This window comes from Gouania willdenowi, chromosome 18, assembly GCF_900634775.1.
Source record: "Gouania willdenowi chromosome 18, fGouWil2.1, whole genome shotgun sequence".
Taxonomy (NCBI): Eukaryota; Metazoa; Chordata; class Actinopteri; order Blenniiformes; family Gobiesocidae; genus Gouania; species Gouania willdenowi.
In genome coordinates, this window is record NC_041061.1 from 12,847,949 (window position 1) to 12,870,671 (window position 22,723).

Sequence of the window (22,723 nt, forward strand, 5' to 3'; positions counted from 1 at the left end):
GACTCTTTAAATACAGGAACACAGAGGCGTTGAACCAGATGGCCGTGGGACCAGTGAGGGAGAGCGAGGGAGACGCGGCGGGGCCCCACGCTGAGGTACAATCCCAACGCACAACTAGACACACAAACATTCATTCTACGCCTTAGCCTTTGACTGTTTAATGCTGCAGTGCATGTGTGAGACACATTGTTGGTTCATTTACTGAAGTTTAATGCTTATCCCCGCCCCCAGCCTGAAACAACCACTCCTAACAGTGAAGCTGAATCATCAAAATACGTCCATCACGTCGTTAACCTGAAGGTGAGACGCACACTTTCACACTTTTTTGATTACTTTCAATGGGCACATAAATGCAGTAATAGGGGGTAAACAAGTGGTGGAAATAGTGTTTAAATGAGGGCAGCATCAACTAAAAAACCCCCAACGTGGTGTAGTAAAGAAACGCAGACGGAAGCAGTCAAGTTTGACACGTCGGCGAGATGGAAAAAGTGTGAGGTAAACAAAAACAATGACTGAATAGCAGAAGTGAGTGCTCCAAAGGGATTTAAAGCCTCAACTCACTCAAACGGAAATAGAAAAAAGAACAGACCTTTACCCCATGTGGGGTCTACTTTTCAGCTTTTTTCAGCTCCACAGAAAGTTGACAGAGTTTTTGTCTGATCTTCAGTTCTGGGTTGAAGGATTGGCACCAGGAGTCCTGGCAAACAATTGAGAGACTCGAAGAGAAAAGATAAAGCAACGGTTATGTAGGAACTATAGTTCTCTCGTGTGTTTATTAGCAGTTAAATGTCCAATTTACACAGTATTATGTGTTAAAAAAAAACTACTAACTAAGTGAGTAACTGAGTACTTGAGTTACTAAGTGAGTAACTAATAAAAGAGTAACTAAGTGAGTAACTAAGTAACTAAATTAGTAACTAATTAAGTAACTAAGTGAGTAACTAATGACTATGTAACTAAGTGAGTAACTAAATGAGTAACTAGTAACTAAGTGAGTAACTAAGTGAGTAGTTAAGTAGCTAAGTGAGTAACTAATAACTATGTAACTAAATGAGTAACTAGTAACTGAGTAGTTAAGTAGCTCAGTTAGTAACTAGTAACTAAGTAACTTAGTGCGTAATTAAGTAGCTAAGTGATTAACTAGTAACAAAGTGAGTAACTAGTAACTAAGTGAGTAACTAAGTAGCTAAGTGAGTAACTAGTAACTGAGTAACTGAGTGAATAACTGAGTAACTGAGTACTTGAGTAACTAATAACTAATTAACTAAGTGAGTAACTAATTACTAAGTAACTAATAACTAAGTGAGTAACTGCGTGAGTGACTAAGTAACTGAGTAACTAAGTGAGTAACTGAGTACTTGAGTACCTAAGTGAGTAACTAATAAGTAACTAAATGAGTAACTAAGTGAGTAACTGAGTACTTGAGTACCTAAGTGAGTAACTCATGAGTAACTAAATTAATAACTAAGTGAATAACTAAGTGAGGAACTAATAAGTAACTAAATGAGTAAATGAGTAACTAAGTGAGTAACTAATAAGTAACTAAATGAGTAACTAAGTGAGTAACTCATGAGTAACTAAATTAATAACTAAGTGAATAACTAAGTGAGTAACTAATAAGTAACTAAATGAGTAACTAAGTGAGTAACTAATAAGTAATTAAATGAGTAACTAAGTGAGTAACTGAGTACTTGAGTAACTAAGTGAGTAAATAACTAATAACTATCAAAACATGTCAAGAGATCAAAGTAAATTTCCTGAAAAAATGTTGTCTGAATAAAATGAACCTTAACGTATTATATAAAGTAAGAATGTTTACTCGGACATATGAAGTATAAGAAAAAGGGAAGGAATACAGTTTATTATGTGTATCTCAGTCAAAATTGAGGTAGTTGTCTGCACCTGTTGGTTTCTACTATGTATTAATAATGCAAAATGAAACAGGAAGCTGGAACTGATACTGATGATGCTGTTTTCCAACAGGAGGACGGGGGACTCGGGATCACTTTTGAAGATGGCAACACAGAGAACGGCGTTGAGATTAAGAGCAAATCTGAAGTGAGGAACAGCTCAGGAAAAGTATGCGAGTGTTACAGACGGCTGTATAGTAAGCGCGTTTCTGTTTGACCATTAAAGCTATGATGTGTGTGTGCAGGAGGATTGCATTAAACCAGGTGACAAACTCTTAGCCATCAATGGAGAATCAGTGCTGGGATCCTCCATTGAAAAGGTGCGTTCAAACACTCATTTCAATTATTTTAGTGAATGGCAGTCCTTGTAAAACTCAACATATGTGTTATTTTAGGTCAGTTCTTTCCTAAGAAGGGTCCAGTGAAGCTAACCTTTGCTACAAATGAGCATATTTTTGCCTCTTCCCAGTCACCATGCACAGACTTCACTGGCTCACACAGTGACGTCCCCGACATTCTCGGCACAGACTCGGCTACTTTCAATGAAACCGAAGAGGAAACTGCCACAAGTGTGTTAAAAAAAAATAACAAATATGTGCTTGACTTTGAATACACCTTAATCTCTTAAAAAATGGGTTTTCTCGTGACATCATTATATTCTTGACTTTGTTGTAGGTCCTAGTCGTTCATGCAGTCCTTCCACTGTGGCCAGTGACCCAGCGACCTGTCCAATCATACCAGGCTGTGAGACCACCATCGACATCTCAAAAGGCAGCACAGGCCTTGGCCTTAGCATTGTGGGAGGCTGCGACACCCTGCTGGTAGGAAACACTATAAAAAGGACGAAAGTAGCCACCTAATGTCATAATTCCAGCAAGATTCTTTTTAAATAATATGTTAAGGTTTCATTTATTCAGACAACTGCTCCTCGTGAAATCCACCTTGATCTCCTGACATACTTCGACTGCCAGTCTTTGTCAGAGGCGTCTGCTGCTCGCTTTGATGTTTCCTTTGAAGTTTCCTCGACTTCCGCGTAATAATTCCTGCAAGATTCTTTTTCAATATTATGTTAAGGTTTAATTTATTATAACTGTTCCTCAGGAAATCCATTTTGATCCCCTGACATGTTTAGACTATCAACTGCAAGTCTTCGTCACAGGCATCTGCTGATTGCTTTGAGGTTTCCTTGACTTTCGGGAAATAATTCCAGCAGAGATTCTTTTTGGTCTGCTTTTTGAATAATACGTTAAGATTTCATTATTCAGACAACTGTTCCTCAATAAATCCACCTTGGTCTCCTGACATGTTTCAACTGCCCGTTTTTGTCAGAGGTGTCTTGTAGGAATGTCACGGTATTTATGATATCGCGATACCGCGGTATTAAAAGTGCCGTGTCGTTATGTCACGGTATAAAATAATGAGCCGTTGCGCTTAAAATTATGTTTTTTAGTTGGCCATAGCGGACCTTTTCAGAGTAAACTACAAGTACCATAATGCATTGGCGTGCGACAGTGTGGTCAGAGGGGAAAGGAAATGTGGCAGATGGTGGCAGCAGCAGAGCGACATAGAAACGGAGGAGTTTGTAGAACTTGTGCATGATGCAGCGCGGCTACAAGTCAGAGGTGTGGAAACATTTTGGTTACAGCGCATCAAGAAACCAGGAGAAAAGGTGGACAATATGTAAACACAGCAAGTGTAACGTGCGCTACTCGTCCGGAAATACGAGCAACATGAGCAGCCACAAACAAGCAATCCAGTCTGGTCAAAAAACTCTAAAAGAAGCATTTAGAACCATGTTTCCTCAGAACAGCTCAAGTAATAAGATATGTTGCGTAGTTACACCCGTTTTCTGTTGTTGTTAGTTTTACCCTACTGATAATGTGTGGGTGCAATAGTCTACCTGTAAATTGCTGTGTGTGTGTGTGTGTGTGTGTGTGTGTGTGTGAGAGAGAGAAAGAGAGAGAGAGAGATAATGTTTTATAATCTTTGTGTTGTGGGTGGGTGAGTTTTATTGTGTTGGCTGTGCAGTATTCCATTGTAATATAGAAAAGCCCAACCAGGGACAGAAGTTGTAAACGAGCACAAGCTTTAAACTTTTATGTGCATCACATCAGCTGAAAACTTATTTTGCATCGTTATTGAATTACATTGTCCTTGTCAAATGAATAAATAAATGAATAAATAAATAAATGTTGACAACGAGGTTACTTCTAGTCCTAACCTCAAATTTTCATCTTTCTCGAGAAAAACCTCAAATCAAGCTAAACACAGAATAAGGAAGTTTGCACTACTTTGATTTATTTGGCTGTTTTTTTTAATTTATTTATTGTTATTATTGTATTTATTGTTAATAGGCTGTTTCTATACCTGTGCTGCCTTTAAGAGTGTTCCTGACTCAATTTAAATTTTTGCACTTTATCTAAAGAATCTGTATCTGTTAATAGGCAGTACTCAATTTCTAATGTCATGAATGTAAAAGTACGACATTAAATCCTGTGAAAATGGTGAACAGACATTTTTTTTAATGGTCATTCTTGTTATTGTTAGCATTGCTGTAAACTGTGTTCCTTCCTGTAAAACCATGAGCTTTCCTACAACACCGCAATAATTATCGTACCGTGAGGTGACAACTGTGATTATACCGAACCGTGAGATTTAGATATTGTTACATCCCTTGTGTCTGGTGATTGCTTTGATGGGTCATTTGATGATTCCTTGACTTCCACGTAATAATTCCAGCAAGATTCTTTTTTAATAATATGTTAAGGTTTCATTTATTCAGACAACTGTTCCTTAGGACATTTACTTTGATCTCCTGACATGTTTCGACTGTCAACTGCCAGTCTTCGTCAGAGGCGTCTGATGATCGCTTTGATGTTTCCTAGACTTCCGCATAATAATTCCAGCAAGATTCTTTTTGTCTTCTTTTGAAATAATATGTCATCATTTTGTCATATACACAATCAGTTGTTCATACCTTCATAAAATGGTTTGTACTGTTGGTTCCCACATTAAAAAGCCACCCACGTGGTGCATTATCAGCCTTATATGTCAGCTTTAACATTACTGTGGAATGTAGGAAATGATGCTGTCACAGCCCTCTCCTCCCACGTCCTCATCTTGCCGTAGTCCTCTTTGCCCAGCTATTCTGTCTGCTCGCTCAAGCCTGAGGAGGAGCACTTCTTTGTCCAGCCTCGACCACAGCAGACAATAACCCACCATGGAATGTTAACCTCTGAACCCCCCCCCAAAAGACGCTCACACTAAAACTCCAGGAACACAAAACCAAAAGCTAGATTCTGAGGCTAAGTGGGTGATTCTTCTTCATTTTTTTTCTCCCTTCTGTCTAACTGTTTGCTGTCTTGTGTTTCCAGGGAGGGATCATTATCCATGAAGTTTATGAAGAAGGGGCAGCTTCCAAAGATGGAAGGCTGTGGGCAGGAGACCAAATCCTTGAGGTGCGAAGACATGTGACACGCTTAAAAAGAGCATTACAAGAGCATTTTTCTCCAGTACTGTAGATGTGACAGAATGGTTTGCAGCTCAAAAAATGTGATTATTTTTCCCAATAAAGGTGTAAAAAAAACCTAAGAAACTAATAGAAGCTTATGTAGCATCTTGCCAACAATCAAAACAAGCCCTCAAGCGCTACTGAGCAGGAGCCAGGAGTTTAAATCACATATGTATTATGTGCTTTGACAAGTTAAGCATCGGGGCTCAACTTGGATTTGCCCTTCCATTGACCTTGTGATTTATCACAGAGGGTGGGCCAAGGGCGGAGCCCCGGACTTCAGTAATGATAGCCCAGGCAGTAAGTCCTGAATTAAAGGGCACACACACACACACACTCACCCTCCTCTACTATTGACTGCTGTTCCCAAGCTCTTGTGTTTGGAAAGGAAGGTCAAAGATGAAAAGTGAGAAGCGCAAGTTCCCAGTTGTTGAAAGGCTTTAAACTGATGTGGGAAAAATCCTAGTGGAAGCTAATGTGTCATTTCTCCTCATTGAAGTCTTTAAATGAATCACTCAGGCATTGTAAGAAAACCAGATAGAGAAGTAAATAAACTACCCTTTTTTGGCTTTTGACACAGGTAAATGAGATCGACTTGCGGGCAGCGACTCATGATGAAGCCATCAACGTCCTGAGGCAGACCCCTCAGAAGGTCCGACTGACGGTCTACAGGGATGAAGCTCAGTTCAAGGAGGAGGACCTGTGGGACTCCTTCACTGTGGAGCTGCACAAAAGGCCTGGCCAGGGCCTGGGCCTCAGCATAGTGGGAAGGAGGTGAGGGGAAAAATATCAACCAGTATCAACACTCAGTCCTTGGTTTGCTCCAAATAATGCACAACTGAGCAGGAAGAACCAACCACCTTCAATGTAATAACTCAAAAAAGATGGAGGTTTGATAAAGGAAAATGCCTTTACAGCAGTCCATCTACAGATGAGGTTTTTATCCACACATATGCTGGCAAAGTAACCAAACAGGCTTGCTAGGTATGTAGCATTACGTGCATTAAAATAAAATTACTGTATATAGGCTTAGATATAGAGATATAAACAGGGTGAGCTTTAGGTTTTTTTTTAACTTGAGGCTCAGGTCACTTGTTTGTTATTAGTCAGAGCCAAGACCCATTTTGTATCTTATGCAGTCACTACATAAATGTTTTATTGCATTTGTTTATTTAAATGTATTTATTATTATTTTTATTTATTTTGTGTATTCATTTTATTTTATTTTAATTAATTAATAGATTTTTGTTTTTGTTGTTTTTCATCTGGACATCACCCTTACATTGGACAACCCAGATGTATTGTTTGAGTGTTTTAAGCACAAACAAACAATACTACGTCCACAGGAGGCTTTGAAAGTAATAAAACTAATAGAAGTAATAAGGGGGGGGGGGGGGGGGGGGGTTGTTTTCAGATTAAATACATACATTAGCTACAAAGAAAGCAAGAAACCACCAAATGTAGTTTTTCAACAATAATGGCTTGAACAGGGCTGCTAAGTTCTGCAAATAGCTCCTCCACTGCTAAACTTGCATTCTTTCATGCATCACGTTCCTGACTGCGTGCATAGCGATAGCCCGAAAAACATAAACATCACATTGTCAAATGGCAAAAACCTATGAACCATAGCTTCAGTTAAAGGTAGACAGAAGATACTGTCAAAACCAAGTGTGGGTGAAGTATGAGCTTGTCAGGGCAACCTTTGCTGTCCTAATTCATGACGGTGTAAACAAAGGTCACAAAAAAGTGCGACAACCACTGAGAAAAGTCCACTCATGATGGCAGTAGGAGATCCTCACTGCTCCTCTAACGTAGATCTCACTACAGTTTGTTATTTCCTGTTTGTGCTTCCCATTGCAGATCGAGGGACCAGAGGTAATCTACGATAGATTTGTTCTGCATAATTAATAATAAGCTTTAGTTCTGTTTCTTTAGTTTAGTTGCTATAGAAACAAATTGTGTTCTAGTGTTGCTTTAGTTTGTTGATCTAAGGCTGTTCCGAGTTTGCAGGCCAGTGTCAGTCACAACATTATATATGGCTTGGAGTTTTTAAAAAGCTGTAGAAATAGGCTGTGTCAAAACAAACAAGTAGAAAATAGTAATAGAAATGGAAAAAGCAATGAGAAAAAAGCATTGATTTTTTTTTTAACCATATATCTGAGAGACATTACAGTTTCAGAGTAAGAGTTGGCCTTGAAAGAAGCTTCCTCTTTCAATTAAAAAAAAAATCAAATAAATGTTTCAAAGTCAAATTGTTCAGGCTATACTGAAATGTTCAGAAACAATGTTCACACTAAACGTTTTATTGTTACTGTACAACTAAATTAATGCCCAAGTTATTGGTCATTATCTCTTCAAGATATACCAGGACATTCCGCATTACCAAAAACATAGGTTTAGACACAAAGTGTGTAATTTAGGAGTCATTATGTGGCATATTCAACCTAGAGGCGGCCATTTTGAAAATTGTAACAAAATGGGGTCGAGGGGTGGGAGAAATCGAACCCCAATATTTCTGGCTTAGTCAAACCCCAACTCAGCCAATAAAACTATAAAATCAATTTTGGCAACAGAAATGGCCAAAATGACATACCACACCAGACTACTGAGTTGTTTAACGCTTTTCTTAAAGAACTACACAACCAATTATACTTTAGGTCTTATGTTCGTGTTTCCAATTCAATTTTAATCCAATGGTTTATTGCTTAGTTAAGTGTCATCCCGTTCCTCGTACGCCAAAACATTATTCGTCAGAAGACCACAAACATGACAGTGGATGGATTTTGATATTTCCCTGACCAGAAAACGTGAAGTGAGACTTTGCAAATACCAGTGGACGCAGCATTTGAATCTCTATCACTGACAACTATTCGATACGCATCTCGTTACACTACCAGCGATACGATACATTAGCGATACATTGAATCATTGAATCATGTCATTGATTCAACATTTAAAAAAAGATACCGTGACAGCGTTTCATGTCGATTCTGTCCATTTCCACGTTCAACAGTGAATTCCGTTTTCATTGGTCGATTCCGTGATTCCGTCGCAATTCCGTTAACGTGGATTTTATAGGGTCTTACATTGTCCAAAGAGTGGATGAAGAAGTCTGACTATATAAAAACCCAACCAAAGACAGCGCCACCCTCTGGTGGTGGATGAAAAGGGACACATTGCCAATAGTGTCAGCTTTAGCTGAGAAATATCTGTGTCCAAGAATCCTCGACACCATCTGAAAGGGTGTTCTCCACAGCAGGAGACACCCTAAGTCCAGAACGATCTCGTATCCTTACTGACAAGACAAACACAGTTGATAGGTGCAGCTGTACTTTTGGTTATTATGTTATTTTTTTTACAGAATCATTATTCTTTTAATGTCTATTAGTTTCCATACCTGCCTTACCTGGTGGATATAAAGAGAGCTAATATCCCTGCAGGAAATTAAAGAGACAAAGATAAGGTAATAAAGTGTTAAAGCAAACAATCCATTAGTATTATTTAATTTCCTAACTCAATGAAAATCGATAAGAGAATTGGTAAGGAATCGAATCGATAAGCACTATCAATAATGGAATCGGAATTGCTAAATTACTAAATTACAATTTAATTTTAATGATGCGATTCAACATGATGCCAATAAATTATACCAAAAATTTAAAAAAGTAGCTGTGATTCAGTATAGTACTAGAGGCAGAGGATTTGTTGTATGCCTTATAAGCAGCAAATTTAACAAGAAGTGCACATTTTGCTTATAATCTCGACTCGAACTATGCATCACCTTATGCAACTTCTTTTTGACTTCTTAAAAAACACAACAAAAAAACAGGCCTTTTCACCAGTAGCGTTGAGATTTAGAACCAGATTCAACATAAGCAACAGGAATCAGTTCCTCACATTTTGCTGCGGTACCCGCGTGCTTCCCGGCTTCTGTCCGCGCTCAAAACAAAACGCGAAGCACGTGGTGCATTCAATGTGCCTTGGAAAAACAGAATAGAATGAAATACAACATGAAAAAATCACCCTGAAAACAGGAACAAGCAGGTCAGAAAATGGATGGACGATGGATGGATGAAAAAAAATCGATGCAATCATGGATTTTACCGATGCAGGCACGCAGTGACCGATGCATCTCGATTACACCTGTAAATTGTACCGATGCACACTGAATTAATCGATACACTCGCATCGCGCACGTTTGTATCTAAATACCGATTCGTATCGATTAATCTCAAGATGCTCACAGTGGACGCAGCATTTGGATGCCACTATCAGATCTCTTACTACAGATTCACGCAACCCTACAAACTGATCAAGGAAGTCAGCTTAAAATGGGTTCTTCTACGCTACCATGGGAACCATCTGATGCCTTTAACCTCAAGAAACCAATTGGAGTTATGTGAATGGAGCACTTCCTTGAGAAATTAAACATCAATCAAACATCTATTACCACAATTGCTTTTCTGTTGAGCAGTCCTTGTCTTGTGGGTTGAGTATTTTGTCCAAGAAAGTTGTGGGAAGATAGTTAAACATGTGCACTGAGAACATGCAAACCGATGAGACTCAAAGTGATTAGTTCCACATTCTTGCAATGGCCCTCAGATGTCATTATAGAGATAAAAACACATCAAGAAAAAGAAAAAAGCTTTTTCCACAAATATAACGTCTCTGCAGAGCTACTCAAGGCTGTCACAGTATGACAAGATGCAAGACCTTGTTGACTGCTTCTAGCTGACGAAGTGTAGCCTATCCTTTTCTGCATCTCGAGCTGAAAAACTTCTCCAGAAGTCATTCTCAGACATCCACTTGACTGTCTTGACGTGTCTTTGAGGTTTGAGGTATTTTGGACACCAGCATTCAGATTGTGTCATTAAAGTAGTACCTTATTGCTACGTCATATCGGAAAAACACTCCCATTACATGAGCAATCTAAAACCATTAGCTGAAATAGAGGCTGCAAGCTAGTTGTTAGTGGTGAGAAGTGACAGCCAAGTATCTCTGGCAAGGAGCACAGAGTGTGGAACAAGTTTCTTTGCTTCACAGCTTTTTTTGCCTGGTTTGGTCTTTATCTACGTGGCAGAAATCGAAAGCGGACATGATTTGGAGAAAAAGAGAGGGAAAAAGCCATTCATTTCGACTCGCAAGTTATAATTTAAAGCATCAGTGCTCGTAGATGTCACAATGTTTAGAAATGCTGACGGTAAAATTAAGCCTTCGTCCTTCAGAATGGAATATGTCGTTTCTGCAGGATCTAAAAATGTTTTCAACATGGAAAAACACTTTCACCAGAAATGTGTAATTTAGAAAAACAAGTTCTTATCATCTTTGAGTGTTTTTTCCAACCTGGGAAAAAAACAAACAAAAAAACCCAACCAGAGAAGCCCAAAGTTGCTTTTTTAGCAATCCCCAAAGATGTCCAAATTAAGATCAATGATCACACGATGCTGTGCGTTCGCTTTTCACCCTCTGTAGGAACGACACAGGAGTGTTTGTGTCCGATATCGTCAAAGGAGGATTGGTGGACACTGGGGGACAGCTGATGCAAGGCGACCAGATTCTGTCGGTGAACGGAGATGATGTCCGATCGGCCACGCAAGAGTCTGTGGCTGCGTTACTGAAGGTATAATGTTCACTTGGCACTAACTTGTAAGTTAGGACACAAAAGTGGCTCACGGGCAAAAAACAATATTCATATCTAGTTGATTTGAATTGAATCTTGGATCTGATTATCCATTTTGAGGCATCAGTAAAGTATGGGATATTGATGTGTTGCAGTGCTGCATCGGGCCGATTAAACTGGAAGTAGGAAGGTTCAAAGCAGGGCCCTTCCACTCTGAACGGCGACTGTCTCAGAGCAGTCAGGTACATTTCTGCTTGAATTGGGTCATTTTTGTGTGATTTCAACAAATTTTCAGGATATCTTACATACTTTGGTCTAAAAAATTTGGAGAAATTTTTACCCATTGTTGGTGATTATTCAATAGGCACACTGTAAGTTTTCAGATTGATCAGATGAATTAGGTTTTGAGATATGGCCAATATAGTGAGGAGGGTATGTGTCGATTTTTGCACGTCCTTATTTTTAACTTAATATCTCAGGAACGACATCACATAGGAAATAAAAAAATAAATGGTATAGTAATTAAGCTCCACCATACTCTCTTACAATATGCAAAACTATCTGCTATAAAACCTATCTGTTGGACATGTCAGCCCCTCAAAATTGGAAAAAAGTTTGAGGGGCTCGAACATGTTTGGACCTTCAGTAAACAACTTTGCATATGTCTCAGCTGCCTGTAATTTGATCAGCTTTGAGTTATGTACATAGACTGTTTAAATCACTAATGAATTGTCAGATATATGCATTTGTTATTGGGTGACAGTCTCTTGAAATCTGAAAAAGTACTTTTTTAAAAACTATTTTCATTGGTCTATCACTGCATGTGCGAATGTATTACATTATATTGATGTGTTATATTGAAAATCCTTTACATGAGGCCATTGTAGCTTGCCTCTGTGTCTTATAATCATTTATTGTTGACAAGTTTTTCACTAGTAACAAAAAGAATATAAAAACCAAAACATTTATTTTTGAAAACATATTTATTATTATAACAAATTTCTCATGTTCTACATTCTTTGGGGGTGTTTTTCCTTCCAATAACTATATCAAATTTCAGTTTCCTATGTGGTGTAGTTCTTGAGGTATTAGAAGCTTAAAACGGAACAAAGATTAAAACGCGAGAAAATCGACACATACCCCTTCACTAAATTAGCCATATCAATGAAACTGTGAATAAATAATACAGTGTGAATAAAAACGGAACAATTGGTAAATATTTCAAAATATCTTTGAGACCGAGGTGCATGGCTCTAATCTTTAAAGTCACACTATGGTTGTCTGTGTTTCAGATGAGTGAAACTGGCAGCCCTAAAGTGTCCTGTCAGTCTCGTGCGGATGCCGCGAACAATGTCCTAGACCTTGAGAAACGCAGTACAAGTCAAGACTGTAAGTACCTAAAGAACCCAGCCCCAAAAACAACAAGCAAGGGTTTATTTCTTGAGCTTGTGTTTACGCCCTCACAGCTCTGGAGCATCAAGACACCAGAACAATAGAGTTCACCAAAGGCCCCAACGACTCCCTGGGCATCAGCATCGCCGGCGGAGTGGGCAGCCCGCTTGGTGACATACCCATTTTCATCGCCATGATGAACCCCGTGGGCCTGGCTGCGCAGACCCAGAAGCTAAAGGTGCAGCAGAGTCCACATCCGTCTGTGCCTGTGGCCTTGAGCAGAATGCAAATACTCTGAATTTACATTCCACTCATTCTTGTGTGTGGGGACTGAATGTGAATCTGAAATGGTTCCAGCAGTCCCGCTTCCCACTGCGCTGCTCGCAGAGGCACTGGAAGGTCCCACAGCCTTTAGGCGTGACCTTCACAAGCAACAATTGTTACTCTGTTTCACAGAGAAATGACAAGGACAATAGCCACTGCTAACAGAGATAATAAATCTAACTGATGCATTTTGAACAGTGCATTCAGACTGCATTCACTGTTTATTTGTTTCAGATCGGGGATCGCATTGTTAGAATATGCGGCACCTCTGCAGAAGGCATGAGTCACTCGCAGGCTGTCGCCCTGTTGAAGAACGCTACTGGAACCATTCAACTACAGGTGCACCTCCTACACCTCACACTTTAAAATGTTTTTAACCCTCAGGGCACCTTTGGAAAAAAATTACACACTTTGAGCTTTGGTACCAAAACGGTACCCTTCATAAAACTGTTGAAAAATGTCATATACAATCGTTTCCCCCAAAATAGGCATATTTTTTTTTCCAAAAATAAGGTGCAAAATCAAATACTTGGTATGAATTTATTACAGCCTTGACTTGGTCAATTATTGATAGGAACATTGATGTTTGAGGCATCATTACTTTTAGAACTATGAGCATTTATTGATAAAAACATACACTTCAAAATGTCATATATAAATATGTTTTCACATCAGATATTTTCAACAACTTCAGACCTAACCATAAATATGAAGCTTTTCATTATATTTTTATACATTTTTTGTTGCCCTTTTTGTCATAAAAAACACAAATTATGCATTTTCCCCCAAAAAATAAGGTGTATTTTGTATTTTGAAGGTGGAGGCTCAGATTTATTAGGTTTTTATGGGAAAATCACTGTGCTATGTCATGATAAAAGTATATCCAAAATTTGTGATTATAAAGGGACCAAATTGGTCCTGAAAACAAAGAGTGTCGGTACACTTTATGTCTCCCGTTCTATATGTCTTGCAATAAAAGTGATCATAGAATTATGAACATGATATTAAAAGAAAACTCCTGGCCAAGGTTCATACAATTAGGCTTTGAACTGAGAATTTAAAGCGATGTTTTCTATCTGTTGTTAGCATTTTCACTTTAGGCATGTAGACGATCCTTGACTGGCAGTCCATTTTTGGTGGTTTTATACCAGGTTACCAATAGTACTGTGTTGTGTTCATGTGTATGAAGGTGGTAGCAGGCGGGGACACCACAGTGACGGGGCCGTCTCAGGAACAGGCCAGCGCTAGCGGAGCTTTGACGGCCAGCAGCATCTTCCAGGATGAACTTGGGTATGACCATCGATTAAATGATGCAACACCTTCACCCTACATTAGGGGTGACCCCATACGACTTTTTCTACTTCTGATACCATACTGCAGACTTGGGTAATGGTCAATTCTGATATGGACACGCTACGATATCAGCACAAATACATACATACTTTTATTACTTGTTAGAAAAGGCTTTATCAAGTGATATTACTATTAAACATAAGAATATTCTATAATTTAATTTAAAAAGAAAAGAACAAAAATAAGCAAATTCAAAGACCCTGAAAAAAAATCCTCAATAAATCAAATTAAAACAATATATATAAACGCAGGCCGATATATTTTCGTTAACGGATCAGAACACTTTAAACCATTATCCTACATACAGTTTTTATACACTCAATTTGAACACGACATTCTACACACTCTCTACTACAGTGTTTCGCAACCAGGGGTATGCGTACCCCTAGGGGTACGTGAGGACATTGCAGGGGGTACATGGAAAAATTGGGAATTTACTTCCAAGAGAATAAAAATATTCTCAGTCACTTCATAAGTCCGTCAATAAAAAGGTATGTGTGCGCTATGACTTCTTTTTAAAATTTAAATGCCTGTTTAAAGGGGACGTATTCTTAAACGCTCCTTTTGTGGTAAATGTCAGAAAAGGCAGGTTAATTATTTTACGCATTTTTATTTTTTCTTATTTTTTTATTTCAACTATTATTTTTCTTTAATAACAATATAATTACAACATATTAGTATTAATAATACAAATGTTTATTATAATATTATTTCTTATATTTATCATTTTTATTGCCTTGAAGGCAACATAATTTTATGTTTACTTTGAGTTAAATAAGAAGCTAATGTTCGAATTTTAATTGTTCAATTTATGAAGATTATGTGTTAAAAACATTTGGGTGGAAAGATCTGGTCTGTGTACAAATGACATTGATACGTGCTTTCATTTTGAGTCGAACATTTTTTGTTGCAAAAATATTCTCTTAATCTCCAACAGATTGGTAACTTTTATCACAGCAGTGGCCACAAAAATGTAATTGTTAAATCAAAGGGCCACGTTATCAACATTCATGTCAACATTTAGAATAATGACCAATCTGAGGATTAATACAGGAAACAACAAAGGCTTTTTGGGTTCATTTTCTGTGTTTTGGGAGGAATTTTGTGTGTTTTTGTTGTCTTTTGCAGTCATTTTGTGTTTTTGGATCATTGTATAAATGTTCTCTAATTTTGCGGTTTTTTTGGAGTCATTATGTGTGTTTTTTCAGTCTTTATGTATTTCTGTATATTTTTTTTAGTTTTGAGTGTTTTTTTGAGAAAATGTGTGTATTTATGTTGTATTTTTGTGTGTTTTTATTGTAATTTTGTGTGTTTTACAATTATTTTTGCGTATTTTTCACACATTGTAGTCTTGTGTGTTTTTGAGTACAACAGTGTATTTTTGCTGTTGTTTTGTGTGTCGTTGGGAGTCATTTTGTGCTTTTACTAATGGGCCCACTCAAAATTGGAACGAAATTAAACCAGTTGCCCATGTCTGGTCAAGAACATCATGGTTGGTTTTTTCTTTTGCAATCCTGGTATTAATGGATTTCTGGGTAATTTTTTTCTGAAAGCTAATTTCTGCTCAAACTACTCTGGAAACCCTTGTTTTTTTCTTTGGTTGACTCCTAACCGTCTCTTCTTTACCTTTAGTCCTCCGCAGTATAAATCCATCACTCTTGAACGTGGACCGGACGGATTGGGGTTCAGCATCGTCGGGGGGTATGGCAGTCCTCATGGAGACCTTCCAATTTATGTCAAAACTGTGTTTGGAAAGGTAAGGGCCACAAGTTACAAACGCCATTCTTTAATAATAATAATACGTGCGTGAGTATAACAAACCTGCTCCTGTGTGGGTGTAACCAGGGCGCTGCTGCTGAGGACGGTCGTCTGAAGCGTGGCGATCAAATAATGGCCGTTAATGGTCAAACACTGGAGGGCGTCACCCACGAGGAAGCTGTCGGCATCCTGAAAAGGACCAAAGGAACCGTCACGCTCACCGTGTTATCATAAAGCAACACAAACACACACACACACTAACGCACAAAAAGGATGACACCTCTGAAGTGCGATGTTAGCTTTAACAAGGGAAAACCTTTCTGCACACAACTGTCGCACGTTTGATCCAATTTGTGGATACTAGTATTGTGAAATGAAAAGTATTAGAAACATTACGACTGAAGAAAGTATTTCTGAAACTGTTGACAATGGAAAGAAATGAAGAAACGTGGGTTTGTAATTCTGCCAGAATTGCACACAAGTGGCTTTAACCCTCCTATTATCCTTGGGGCCAATTTGACCCCATTCAGTGTTCATCATTCAAAAAATAATAGTTTGCTTTTTTTTTTGCTTCATATTTCATGACTTTTTCTAATTTGATGATTACATTTTGTTGAATTGCACGCATTGGTGTTCCTCTGCGGTCAATTTGACCCCAAGCTGTATTAGCTGTGTAAAACTTGTCTGCGTGTCACCTTCCATCCCCACATTATGATCATTAATGTTTTCAGTACATTTGAAATTATTTGGATGAACACTATTCACGTTAAATAACTCGAATTAAAAAATGTGGCCTGATGGTGGCGCTAGAGAACAGGTCAAGGTTTCATTATCAAGGGGCTATTTATGTATTCAACCAATAATCAAAGTACCTGAGACAACAATTCTGAAAATAATTTTCTGGAGGCAAATATCCTTGGGGTCAGATTGACCCCAAGGGTAAAATGAAGATAATAGGAGGGTTAAAGCCTTAAACAGCAATAAAACAACAACACTGGAACTCAGATTTTTGTGTTCTTTGTCCCAATGATTCAGGAAAATCATTGGACGTTGATTTCCTTTAAAGTCTGACTGACACTGGTGTTTGTCACATGATGAAGATAAAATGCACAGATGTTTAAATCGAAGGAATGTGAATGTGTTTTTGAGACCCACTTACAAACAGATAACGCTGCTAAAGCTAAGATGTTCCAGTATTTGGATTTTGTTCTCAGTATTATACAATTCTTGTTGTGTGTAACTGCACAGAAAGGGTTTAAACAAAAAAAAAAAAGAAGCTTTTTTAGATGCTTTTGGACGTTGAACTGACAACTCTCACCGATTATTACACGAACCACCTGAGCCTGTTTGTGACCTCATTGTTTCACACACAAACACTTCCTGAAGTCATCAGTTGCATTTTGCACATGCTGTAGTTTCTGTCTCATCATACTATACATGTGTTTCTAGAACTTTGCAAGTGATGCTGTTAAATTTATTCACATGCAAATAAAAGTGACCTTTGAAATCAATCGCTCAAGTGGGCTGCAGATTTTAGGTGGAAAATGAGAAATCTCAACATTTGTTTGCACTTGTTTAAATAATAACGTATATCAGTCCCTGCATGTTTTTTCACTTCAATTTCCTTGATTTGGGGAAATTTCATGAATTAATTTGAGGAAATTTTGCCAGATTTTGGAAACATTTAGAGTATTTTCAATGATTTGAAATAAAAAAAAAAATGACTGCAAATATTGTGGATTTCAATTAAATTTTTGTATTTGGAGGGGGTGAGATATATCTACAACTGAATTAGTTGATAATTTACAAAATGTTTCATGTTTTTTTGACTGTTTTTAATTTCTCGACTCGAATTTGGTGCTCTAAAGCAGGGGTTCTCAACTGGTCTCATTTTGGGACCCACATTTTACCATTGCAACCTTTTTTTTTTTTTTTTTGCGAATTCAACCAAACACATAAGTGACCTTTTTTTTATTTATTTTTTTATCAAAAACTGTATTAATCTCTGAGGGGTAATTATGTCAAAGAGCTGCATATTAAAAACAACACTAATAATAATAATAATAATAAGTTATACACACACGCAGAAAAAGAGGAGCAAGACTACACAAAGAAAATGTGCAAAAATATTAAAAAGAGTAAAAAAAATGAATACAAATAAATAAATGTATTTAAAATGAAAATATTTTAGACTCATGGCAAAACATAAATCTATATATTTTCCTGTGCAACATGCATTTCACAGCAATGCCTGTCAAAAGAAAAGTTTCTTTCAAAATAAAAGACAAGTCCAACAAGAAATCGATTCGGCTTGTGATTGTTGTAGTTGCCATAAAATGGCCCGTTTTTGCACATTTAGAAACATTTATTTTTTATTGTAAATAGTTCTGTACATTCTAAATTTTATATGTTTGTTGAAAAAAGCTTTCGTTGTTTTCTTGTTTTCTTCCTACTGAATCTCAAAATCTATTTCTTTTTATGTTTTTCTGATATTACATTGATAGAACTTGTAATAAATTGTAAAAAAAAAAAAAAAAAAAAGACAATTATTGAAAGTCTAAAGTGTTTATGGAAAAAAGGGTAAATGCACTTCCTCAGGACATTAACTGACCATTTCATAAACAAAATAAGCACAAAAAAAAAAAAAAAACAAGCAGAGATGTTAATATTACATATCGCTTCAATTATAACAAAAGTAATCTGAAATATCAAAATATCGCGACTTTTATTCCAATGTTGAGTTAAAAATTAGTCATTTGTGAGAATTTTCCAGATATTTAAAAAACAATTGCGATTTAATGTCACTGTACATAATGTTCACAGTATTGCAGCGTATTTTATCTACAACTTCTTTGGTAATTTTACAAAAAAAGTCCTGTTTTTGCTGTAATTTCTACTTTGAGTTAAACATATGTGTTTTAAAAACTTCATTTCCAATACCCAAAAACCTGGAAATTACAACTGAACAAGTGAAAATGACATTAAAAATCTACATTTATAATAATTTCAGCACTATTTGTGACGATAATAAACAGCATTTTTCTTCCAGTTTAACTACTGTCAACTTAGATTAAATTAAATATAGTCTAAGTAGATTTTATACAGTATATTAAGTGAGATTGCTTGTATAGACTCACTGTTGTGAACAGCAACTTAATAAAGCTTAGTTAGGGGCTCCCAGGGCTCTCCATTAAATAATGGCCCCATCTGTCTTTGCGCTGACGACAGTAGCAGCCTGACAGCCACAAGTGTTCTTCTTCTTCTAATGAGCTCTGCAGCTCGTTCACATGCACTCGACTGTTACTGAGGAGGAGGACGAACACTGCGGGGCTTTCATTGTACACAAACTTCACTGTTGGTTGACTCCACAAACCCATCCCCCGCCCCCCTCCCTAGGTCGAGACCCAGGGCTGCTACCTGCAGCTGCTAGCATTCAAACCACAAGCTATGTTATATACAGCTGAACTCCCAACAGCCCCTCCATACGCACACCTGTTGTTTTAATCGCCTCCTGTGGGTTCCGGGGGGGGGGCAGTGCCCATGCTTTCCTACCAGCTCAGGAGACACTTCTTCTGAGTTTACATAAGCCTTTGTCTCACATGTGAGATCAGATGTTGGCCGCCATGACACGCATGATTCGGTTGCGAAATGATGGCGCCAAGGCCAAATCATCAAAGAACATATTAACAATGCTTCCAGGAACATTTTAACCCTTCTGTTTATCCTCAAGGTCAATCTGACCCCAGGGATATTTGCCTTTAGAAAAGGATTTTTATTTGTTGAATACCTAAATAACCACTTGATAATGAAACCTTGACCTGTTCTCTAGCGCCACCATCAGGCCAAACTTTTAAATTAGAATGAATTTACCGTGAACAGTTTTCGTAAACATAAATGACAACAAAAGTACGAACCCTATTGGTTGGGGTGATGTCACTATAGACGTCACTTCCTGGGCAGTAATCCAGATGCGCGGCCCTGCTGGAGGTAAGCGGTTGTTGACGCTACATGTTGGAGGCTCACAGAGGTGTATAAAAGCAATGGATACAAGTCGGCTCCCTCGTCTTGGATCAATGATCTGTATCCTGATGTCGTCAATACCTCACCAAGCCACACACAGCGAAAGACCTTAAATCTAATTTATAGAAGTTTGGAGGTCGGGTGCGGCTGCAGAGGCTCACGTTAGCAACGGATAAACTGTATATTGGCAGATAACTCAGTCAGTTCTAATAATTTCACAGTGAACCTGCAGCGTAGTTACTGTAAAATAGTATACGACCACCAGGAAATCTTAGATTTAGGCAAATCAAACAGTTATAGTCCGTTAGATGTGACTACTCTGGATCTCGAGCCTCAGATTGCTATGCCGACTACATCCAGCGGCCTAGGAAGCAGCGGAGCTTCATACCAGCGGTGTCCGCCAGCAGAGCGGACGTAAGCGGTGTGATCAGGAGCAGGAGCGAGGCTAGCAACCAAGCTAAAAGCTAATCCTGAGAGAACGATGCTTCCTTCCATCCTGCGTTCTAATGTCCGCTCCCTGGAGAACAAACTGCGTAACATGAAGCTGGATTCAAATGCAAGACGGGAGATGAGGGCGGCGGTGTTTGTATATAAACCAATAACAACTGCTAGTCTCACGTCACTGCGCTCCTGATGTAGAACAACTGACTATAAAATGCAGACGTTGTTATCCCTGATTTGTTCTAACTTTTGGCAGTCTATGAAACTCCACATGTATTTCACGGTCTGACCGATTAGTACAGCCAAAAACACGGCAAGAGTTCACCATTTTCTGGGTTGATGACGCGGTAGATGACGCGCCGTGAAAACCCTTTATTCAAGATATATTCATTCTAATTTAAAAGTTTGGCCTGATGGTGGCGCTAGAGAACAGGTCAACGTTTAATTTATCAAGTAGTTATTTATGTATTCAACAAAATAAAGTGTCAAAAACTTGGCCAACAATTTTCAGGTAATAATTTTCTGGAGGCAAATAAACGTGTTTAAGGATAATAGGAGGGTTAAAAAGTTCCTGGAATCATGATTAAAAAGTCTTTTCATCTTTTTTTTTTGATGATTTGGCCGTGGCGCCGTAATTTCACAACCAAATTATGCGTGTCATGGTGGCCAGCACCCGTTGTACCCATCAAATTAGGAAAAGTCATGAAATATGGAGCAAAAAAATGAATAAAGTCAACTATTATTTTTGAATGATAAAGATTGAACGGGGTCAAATTGACCCCAAGGATAATAGGAGGGTTAAACAACTTCTTTATTCTTTTAAATATGGAAAATAATGTATCTTAAGCCCATAAACAAATGTCACTGCTGTCATGAGTTGATTAGCTCTGTCGGTACGGATATTATGACTCATACTAACTGCTTACACTAAAACACGTTGACTGAGCAAACAGACACACACAGATAATGAGTGGAGCGTGATGAGTCAGCAGAGACACACCATCATACTGGTTAGACTATCAATAAGGGTTTAGTACATGACGAAACTACTTTGTTCAGACTTTAAAAGGTAGCTGTAACTACTCAGGTTTGAGGTATGAAGGCCACTCATCATACAGATGTTTTTTTTTTTTAAACATGTTTTTCTATCGAGTCATCCGACACCGTGAAAACTACAAAAACATTTCAGATAAAGCACTTTTCACAAATAATGGCAACATCAAATATGAAACGAGTGAATCTTAAAAGTTAAAAATGACCGCGTGTGCACCTCTCAAACCGTGCAGAATATTTAGGGTTTTTGGACATACTAGTTCCCTCTGCAGCCGTATTGATTCTGATTGATTCCCCAGGTGCAATCCTTTATCACCTGTGGTCATGTGACTTGCCTCAAAACATTTAAAAAAAAAGTCCATATTTTTAAACCATTTGAACTTAAGTGCAATCACAGAAAACCAAAATTTTAAAAATTAAAAGATACAGAAACCATTAATAATAGTTGATGTTGACGTTGAACTGTTGACGGTATTGGAATTTAACTACAAACTTCGGTTTCACACATAAAATAGCTCTTTTTACGTTTGGCTAAATTCCCAACTATAACAAACATTCAGTTAGAATTAGGTAGCAGGTGTGAATTAATGGCACCTCTTCTTTTTTACGTTCTAGCTCTAAAACTTAATGTTGAAGCATCTTTAGTACTTCATCAATTATATTACACAGGATCACTTAGGAAAATATATTTTTCCATTTAAAAGTGAATTTTAAAAGTGTTTATGTGTCCAGTAAAGCAGGCTAGCCTTCTTTGAGCTAAATGCTATCAGAAGCTAGCTAACACGCGGGAAGGCATTATCCTCAATGACAAAAGCTGAGTGCTTGAATACTTTACATTGGGTTATTTAAAAAAAAAAAAAAAAAAGATAAATAAAGACAATATTTAAAACAATAAACACACAGAAGTGAGTTGATCATCCATATTTCGATTGCAGCTAGCGATCTTACAGGGAAGCATGGCACGAAAGAAGAAGGAATGTTTCTGTTTTTGCGCATTCCAAAACGATTTCCGCATTCTTTTTGTGTTGCAGGACACAAATTTCAAACTTGTGTTTCAATTACAAATTATTTATTCGATTACATCTTATTAGAAAATGTCATTTAGGGTTTGGGTAAAGGGGATAATTCCCAGTGATATACAGTATATCGGTGTACAATTCGTTTTCAGCACCTCCTCACCAATTTGTGCCACACAGCACAAAATACAAGTGGAAATCGTGTTGCCACACATGACATTTAAAAAAAATAAATAAAAAATTGTGAGTTTCATGAACTGTGAAACTGGACTGGCCATTTATGGTAAAAACATGTGTTGACGTACTGTATGTTGTGACACTGGTG

At 37.8% G+C, this 22,723-nt stretch overlaps 1 protein-coding gene across 8 annotated transcripts in view; it reads left to right on the forward strand.

The window, feature by feature from the left end:
• Positions 1-17,379, forward strand: part of mpdz (multiple PDZ domain crumbs cell polarity complex component) — a 72,280-nt gene extending 54,901 nt beyond the window's left edge. For 7 of the 8 annotated variants that reach the window (XM_028474674.1, XM_028474677.1, XM_028474678.1 and 4 more), the window contains 16 exons: positions 17-95; positions 232-300; positions 1,984-2,079; positions 2,156-2,230; positions 2,380-2,479; positions 2,586-2,731; positions 5,285-5,368; positions 6,002-6,195; positions 10,894-11,041; positions 11,197-11,283; positions 12,334-12,430; positions 12,508-12,671; positions 12,992-13,096; positions 13,947-14,047; positions 15,743-15,866; positions 15,956-17,379. In XM_028474674.1, the coding sequence (XP_028330475.1) occupies positions 17-95; positions 232-300; positions 1,984-2,079; positions 2,156-2,230; positions 2,380-2,479; positions 2,586-2,731; positions 5,285-5,368; positions 6,002-6,195; positions 10,894-11,041; positions 11,197-11,283; positions 12,334-12,430; positions 12,508-12,671; positions 12,992-13,096; positions 13,947-14,047; positions 15,743-15,866; positions 15,956-16,102 (1,816 nt within the window). In that variant the 3' untranslated portion in view covers positions 16,103-17,379. The remainder of the gene's footprint in view (positions 1-16; positions 96-231; positions 301-1,983; positions 2,080-2,155; positions 2,231-2,379; positions 2,480-2,585; positions 2,732-5,284; positions 5,369-6,001; positions 6,196-10,893; positions 11,042-11,196; positions 11,284-12,333; positions 12,431-12,507; positions 12,672-12,991; positions 13,097-13,946; positions 14,048-15,742; positions 15,867-15,955) is intronic. The other variant, XM_028474675.1, reaches the window with a different exon arrangement.
• The last annotated feature ends 5,344 nt before the right edge of the window (positions 17,380-22,723 follow it).